The sequence below is a fragment of the Melozone crissalis genome, unplaced genomic scaffold, assembly GCF_028551555.1.
Source record: "Melozone crissalis strain CALT ecotype California unplaced genomic scaffold, PUWL_Pcris_2 ptg000013l_1, whole genome shotgun sequence".
Classification (NCBI taxonomy): Eukaryota; Metazoa; Chordata; class Aves; order Passeriformes; family Passerellidae; genus Melozone; species Melozone crissalis.
Genome location: NW_026535791.1, coordinates 12,832,142 through 12,839,646, shown reverse-complemented (window position 1 = coordinate 12,839,646; position 7,505 = coordinate 12,832,142). Strand labels below are relative to the sequence as shown.

The 7,505-nt window shown below is 47.2% G+C and overlaps 1 protein-coding gene across 1 annotated transcript; it reads left to right on the top strand.

The window, feature by feature from the left end:
• Positions 1 to 1,449: 1,449 nt before the first annotated feature.
• Positions 1,450 to 2,151, top strand: ARL11 (ADP ribosylation factor like GTPase 11). Its single transcript, XM_054272021.1, has one exon. The coding sequence runs from the start codon at positions 1,465 to 1,467 to the stop codon at positions 2,068 to 2,070; it is 606 nt and encodes a 201-aa protein (XP_054127996.1). The 5' UTR covers positions 1,450 to 1,464; the 3' UTR covers positions 2,071 to 2,151.
• Positions 2,152 to 7,505: the final 5,354 nt, after the last annotated feature.

The following is a 7,505-nucleotide window of genomic DNA, read 5'->3' as shown; positions in this document are numbered from 1 at the left end:
CATCCACAAGCTGCAAAAATCCTGTGGAGGCTCTGGTGCCAACCAGCTCTGTGGGTTAACAATGGGAGAGGCATTTATTACAGAGTTATCTTGCAAAATGTGGTCTGTTTTGCACCCCTTGCAATCCCATGCAGCCTAAGTGGGCTGGACTCCCCGTGTTCTTTTTTTCTCATGCATCTTCCTTTCTGTAAAAAATGGAAAACTGAAGTATCTTGCCCCCAGAGGAAGAAATATGCCTCTCAGTGACCAGCTGACCAGACAGTCCCTTCCACATGCTGTGCTGAACTCCATCCCCAGCAATGCTTGTGACGTGGAGCTGTCATGTGGAGATTATTGCTGAGGAAACTGCATCTCCCACAGATGTGTTAAAAATTCCCCTGTGGGCCCAGGGAAGCAGGGCTGAATCCCATTTCTTTCTCAAATAAAGGTGGCTAGAGAGCAGCTCTGCCTTACTGCTGTGAGGTGAGCTCTGCACACCTCTGAGCAGCCTCTTAGGAGCCAAACCCAACCAATAAAGAAGGGAAATAAATATTGGCTTTACTGGGACTCTGCTGGCTGCCTTCAGCTGCTCTTGCACAAGCGAGGCTGGGAGTTGTTGCAGCAGCACATTTTTGCCTCTGGTTTGTAAAGTGCAAGGGGTGCAGTCTTGCTAAACAGCTTTCTGTTCTTTTAGGGGATTTTTGTACCTCCTCAGCCACATAACTTTGCTTCACTTGAAAAAGTTGAAATGTTGTAAATACTTTGATGTAAAGAATATTATGGATTTTGGCCCAGGAATGGCGTTTTGACTCATTGTATTTCCACAAGACTTCAAAAAAACGTGCTTGTGTGCATTTTTAAAAATTGCTGTTGTTACCATTTGCACAGAAGGTATTAAAAGCTGATGATACAGTGATTTGTTTTGTACTTTTTAACACAAGACTGGCAGAAAAATAGTCTTGTTGCTCAAGAGGCTTTGAATCCCCACCCTTGAGCTGTGATTCAGCAAATTCCTGGAGCAACCCTGGTCTGAAGCCCGGGTTCCTCCTTGTCCTGTCCTGCCGGGGGTGGATTTCTGCTAGACAAGCCAATGAACAGAAGCTCATTTATGTATGTATATGGTGAGGAGGAAACTTACTGCACAGTCTCCCCACCTCTTCCTGCAAAATATTAGCTCTCGTTCGCACCGATCCCTTCGGGTCCTGAATGGAAAGGAGTGAGCAGCAGCGGAGCCGCGCTGTGGGAGCTGCTGATGTGAGCAGCGCTCCCTGGCTCCGCTGCACACCTCGCAAACACTCGCTGTCACCCCATCTGAGCTACCGAGAGAAGCAAAAGCCGCTGCCCGCGCCTTTCTTCAGCAAAGCTGCGGTGCTCCTTCGGAGAGGCAGGGCTGAGCCCTCTGCTAATGACTGACATCACCGAGGAAATACGCTTGTTTGGTTTTTTCTTTTTGGCTGCATTTCCCCCCGCACCGGCAGTATCTTGATGGGGAAGCTGATCTCCAAAGGCTGGAGGAAAAGAGATGCTCGAGTTATCATGCTGGGGCTCGACTTCGCTGGCAAATCCACCCTTCTGTACAAACTGAAGAGCGGCCAGGCTGTGGAGACCTGCCCCACGGTGGGATTCAACGTGGAGTCTCTGAGAACTCCCTGTGGCATTTCCTTCACCCTCTGGGATGTTGGGGGACAAGACAGCCTGCGGGCCAGCTGGCCGAACTACCTGGAGGACATCAACACCCTCATCTTCGTGCTGGACAGCACGGACACGGCCCGGCTGGCCGAAGCCATGGCCGTGCTGGAGGAGGCCCTGAGGCACCCCGGCATGGCTGGCACCCCCGTGCTGCTCCTGGCCAACAAGCAGGACGTGCCGGGAGCGCTGGCTCCTGCCCAGCTCGGGGAGATGCTGCGGCTGGGGGGGCTGGCCAGGCACCGCTGGATGCTCCGGGGCTGCAGCGCCCACACCGGCCAGGGCCTGCAGGAAGTGCTGGCCATTCTGGGAATGCTGCTGCGGGGCTCGGGGCACTGCTCCCTGTCCCAGGAGCAGCTCATCACGGAGCTGGCAGAGAGGAGGCAAGCTGCAGAGCAAACCTGACCCTCACACGGACCCCTCCCTCTCACGACTGCCAGCAGGTTTGTCGCGGGGCATCCCAGCCTCCAGGCACCCCTACAAGGAGCAGAGCTGCAGCTGGGACACTCGGTGGTGTCGGGATCTCTCGCTGCTCAGAGTGACCCCGAGAAATGTTAGAAAGTTTCTTTTCCCAGCCCGGCGCTTGAAGAAGGAGTCAGAGCTCTTCAGTTCTTGGTCTCAAGGTTGTTTTTTGTATCTTATCTACAAAACTCTTTCCCCTGTCCTGCCCAGGTCTGCTCAGCAGGACAGTTCAGGCACTCTGGCTGCCCCCAGGGTGGTGTTATGTCTTTATACTAAAAATTACATATACAATATTTACAATTACTGTCTAATACCTATCACCTATGTTAGACAGTGAGCTTCCACTCTAAATCAATCTAAAAGTGCCAACATCACAGGAAAAGATGGAGGCCAAGATGAAGAAGAGGCAGAAAGGCTGGACACACCCAGATCCCTCTGTCTTGCCCCCCTGAATCCCCATTCTAAAAACCCCAAAGTCTACTTTTTCGCCTTGTGATAAATTCACTATCATTCTACTTAATTTGTCATGGCTTGCAGATCTTCATCTAAGGTTGGTAACTTGCTCCACGGGTCATAATCAAAGCCACAGGCATTTTGGGCTCTGTGCCAGGGTCTCTGAGCCCCCTGGCAGGGGTCTTGGCTGCTCAGGACAGCCAGAGGGATGTCCTGGGTCCTGACATGGGAAACACCCAGCTCCTCACCACCAAAACCCACCAGGAGGATCTCTGAGCAAAACTCCCGTCATGGAGCAGTTTTGGCCACATCTCTTGGACTCTCATCTCTGGCTGCAGCTTGTCCCGCTGTCACCATGCTCCACTCATCCACTGCACTTGTGTGTCCAGAGGTTCAGCAAGGATGCTTTTTAACATCTAATAATTTTAACAGAGCGGTGTGCAAAGAACAGAAGTTTTCTTCATTCTGCAGCTCTCAGCCCAGATACATCTATCCAGATGGGATGATCCTCACATGGAGGGAGCTTGGACGTGCCCCATGCTGCTCCTCTCTCAGCCTGGATCACATGTTCATTGGCTGGGAATGCAGGAAAGCACTGAAAGGAATGGCTGGATGGGAGCACTGTAAGCTCAGGACATCAAATGGGCAAGCAACTAATTGGTTTTAGTGTGGCATCTCCAGGTATAATAATCTTCAAGCCATGGAAACAAGCTGGGATTTGAAGGTGTAATGCAGTTTGAGGATGTGTGTATATTAATTTATGCATTTCTTGTAATGGTTCTTTCTTTCTCGATTCATCATTTTTTTTCAAAGAATTATTTCATGGAAATGGTCCCTCATTTTCCTTGGATTATGTTTAAATGTAAAGAAATCAGATGTGACTTTAGGATGCTTGGAAATATGTCACCATGGCCAGTCAACTTCTAAATATCCCCATGGTGGCCTGAACAGCCAAGACAAACCCTGTTTCTCAGACTTTTGAGACTGCATGAGACCACTCCACATGCATTGGCTGGTGACCATGGGCACCTCTGGGCACAGGCAGGTTGGTGACCAAAGGTCCCTCCATACTCAGCTCTGTCCAGGGCAAAGGAAAACACCTGTGCAGCTCACAGCAGGACCAGGTCCCATGTGGCAGTGATGGTCTTTGTCCAGTCCTGCTCAACCTACCATTGGAAAAACCTATAAAATGTGTATCCAAGATTCTGTGATCCAGTTAAAATTAAAATATTTCATAGTAGTCCCTGCTTCATTATGAGATGAATGGGGGAAGGGGATGGATAGGATTCAACATTTTTATTTCTATTTTCCATTTCTGTTTCTATTCAGAAATCAGCTGCTTTCAAGGAACAGAATACTCAGCCTAGAAACACCAAGGAGAAATACACAGCAAAATCCCCCTCTGTTCATACATTTTACAGTTGTTAAGGAATAAATTGTCCAGATGCTGCTGGTGCTGTTATTAGCTGCACTTCATAGAAGGCAGCAGCTGGAATAGAGAGCTCAGTCACAAAGAAACAGAATCAGACATTTATAGGAAAGTCTCAATAAAAGAATCCTTCCAACTGTTTTAGCTGCATTGATGTAGAACTAAAACAGTGCTGCAGTGACGATGTGGCCTAAGCAGTCACAGTTATGAGAGTATTTAAACAGCACTGAACCATATAATTAATTCCATGACCTGTGTGCATGGTGAGGAGGACAAAATCAGTCTTCACATCTTTGCAGGTGGCATAAGCTGGTTGATCTACCTTCAGCTTTTTGCAGGTGCTCATTTTTTGTCTCTAGCACCCAAGGCTCCAACACATCTGTTGGCCATTTTGGACACGAGTTCTAGAGGCTAGTATCCAAAATGGCCATAAAAGGCTCTGTACTGCATTGCCATGCCAAAAAAAAACATTGTCCTAGTTGAGTTTGCTGGTGTTTTGGTCTTGTGTCTCACATGGCACAAAAGAGAGAATTGTGCAGCAAGGTAAATTCAATAGAGACTGAAAGGCTGTTGTGGTGATGTCTTACTCCTAAGTGTCCCTTGATGCCTGCATTCGGTTCTACAGGATTGTCTGCTGGTAGTAAAAAGAGGCACTGAAGCCTTCCCATTTTCCTGAGTGTTTTCTAAGCTCTTTAAAAAGATAAAAAATAGGCTTTTCTGGCAGCAAATAGAGGTAACCACCAGCCTTTGGCAGACATCACCGATTAAAAACGCAAGCAGCAAGGTGGGAGGTGGGGAAGGAAGGGCGATGGGAATCCTGAGGGTCTGAAACTGATGAAGCAACATTCCATTTACTGAAATTGTTCTCACTTCCCCTGAAGCAGTAATTTGGCAAAACACCCCATCTCATGGGGCACCATGTGATTTACCCTCCTTGTTTTCTGCAATAAGGCTTTTCTGGACGCTGGGTCACATTACTCAGCCCATTTATGCCATTGTTCAGAGACTGTCAGAACAATGATGGGTCATAATATTTGAAATAGAAACACAGAGTTTACTTCCAATGATTTCTCTTTTCTCCTGTGTTGGACAGCTGCTAAAACAAGTCAGTCTAATGAGCACTGCACTGCTCTAATCAAAGGCTTGCTGGACACTCACCCAAGAGCACTTAAATGTTTTGGTGTCAAAACTCCTGCCTGGTTCAAAGGCAGTCTGCAGGAAGCAGCCAGCTCAAGGGAGGGAAGTTTGTTACTCTTTCCTGGCAATTCTGCAGGAGAGACCCTGCCACATGGAGTGATATTAATCCCTAAAACCTCTCTCCTCATGGATTTCAGCCAGGAGAGCACCCTCAAACTTAGTTTCCATCTCCATGGGCATGTGATAGATGTCACAATCTCAGCACCGATTTCTAAAAATAATATAGCTTCTCTCTGAATAGCAGGTAAAAGAAAAATCCTTAGAACTTTTTTCTAGGTTCCTCACAAATTTGAAGCATCCTTCAGGTTATTTGTCTCAGAGCCCACTCTGGTTGTCAAGACCCTTTTTTAGAAACTTTGCTGGATGCACTCTGGTGTGTATTAACCTTTACAGGGACATAACCAGAATCCATAGTTGTGCATTAACCTTCCCAGCCACCCCTCCACTGAGGTGAGCCTTACAATCATCTACTGTGCCTGGAGCTCTCACAGCAGCCTCCCTGCCCAGCCCTATCAGCAATTGCAGACCCTGGGCCTTCCATCCCTTCTCTGTTTTGCAGGGATCACTGCAGTGGGAGTTACCACCATGCCTTGCTGTTTTTTCAAGGACACCAAGACACTTCCCTGCTCTTTCACACTGTTGATGAAAGGACATAGCTTATTCCTCACTGATTTACTAACTTTTCTGTAGGACTGGTTTTTAAAGCAGCTTCCTGAGTATGAACACAACACAGATTTATTTTTTAATTCTTATCAAGAAGTTTTCCATCCTACTCCAGAGAGCAGGAAAGCAGCAAACTGGGGAGAAAAAAAAGCACAACCCCAACAACAAACATTAAAAGCAGGAAGGACGATTCATCTTTCCCTCTTCACCAGCTCAGGAAGGGTGACTCACCTTTTCCCTGCTCTCTTCACAACTTCCATTTTCCAGCCAGTCCATGACACAAAACAGTTTCTACTTGCACAGGAGCTGATTTCTGCTGCTGGCATTGTTGCTTTATTTTCAGATGGAGCTACGTGCCATTTGTCCTGCAGTTCCTGGTGGAGCTTCCCTGATGGGTTTCAGTATTGCTGAAGGGCCTGACACCAGAGGGGAACCATGAGATCCCAGGGCTGCAGGGTGAGGGCATGGACAGTTGCCAAAAGTATTTCAAGAGGGAACAGGCAGGCACAGGGTGCATGAGAGGGATCTGTGACCGGATGTAACACTGGGAGGAGAGTGTTTGGGCAGCAGCCAGAGACCTGGAAAATGCTCAGGGGAAGAAAGGTCAATAAAAAGTTCTTTAAAGGCTAATAAGAGCTTTCTTTTCAAATACAATATGGAAAAAAAAATTCTGATCCCCCTTTTTTTGTTAGGAGACAGGCTGTATAATGCAGTGAAATGTCTTAATTTTTGCTTAATACACCTAATACCTGTAAAGTAATTTCTTCCTCTTGAAGAAACCCTGAAATGCCACTTGCAAAGATTCTGCAGAGGTAATTTACCAACAAAAAACAAGGAGCAAAACCACGTGTGATGCCATCTCTTAAAAAAATCAGAACTGGTGCTAAGTGGTATTAAAAGCCAGTCATGCAATAATGATTAAGACAGATGACAAACTACTGTTCAATACATCACAGGCTTCAAAGGGTTAATTAACTGGCCTTCATCTAAGCTTTCCCACACTTGATTTTTTTCATGATGCATTTGCTTCAGTCAAAGCCCTGAGCCTGCCATCTGGATATTGTTAAAAATGCCAGGTGAAGGCTGGGATGTGGGTTAGGAACTCAGCAATGCATCCATGGCCAGGGGTGCAACATCCCCACATCTCATATTTCACACAGTGTGACTTGCATAAAATTCCTGCCAAAAGGGAAAAAGAAAAGGATAATTTAACCAACTGCTGTGACCCAGACCTGACAAGTGTGTCCCTCTCTGCCTGTGCTCCACCTGCCTCTCTGTGGCCCAAAGCACAAACCCCTACTCCAACCCAACCTGGGAACTCCTCCTCTCCAAAGTTCTAATGCTTTAAGCCAGACCAGCACCATCAATGTGTTGTCTGCTAATTGCTGTGAGGAACAATCTCCCTGGAGCTCCTGGAGCTGATAAACTGTTCTTTAATTCTCCCTTACACCTCAGATTTTTGTTAGGATTTTTTTGGCCTGTGCTGGCTGAACACATTTGGATGTGGCAATGAGGGTTTTTTCCCAACAGGCCACAACCACTTGCACAAAAGCCCTGCTTGGTGAACGGTGGCTCTGCAGCAACACTTTGCCTTGGGCATTAGAGAAATATCTGCTTTTTAATCGAACAGTGGTGG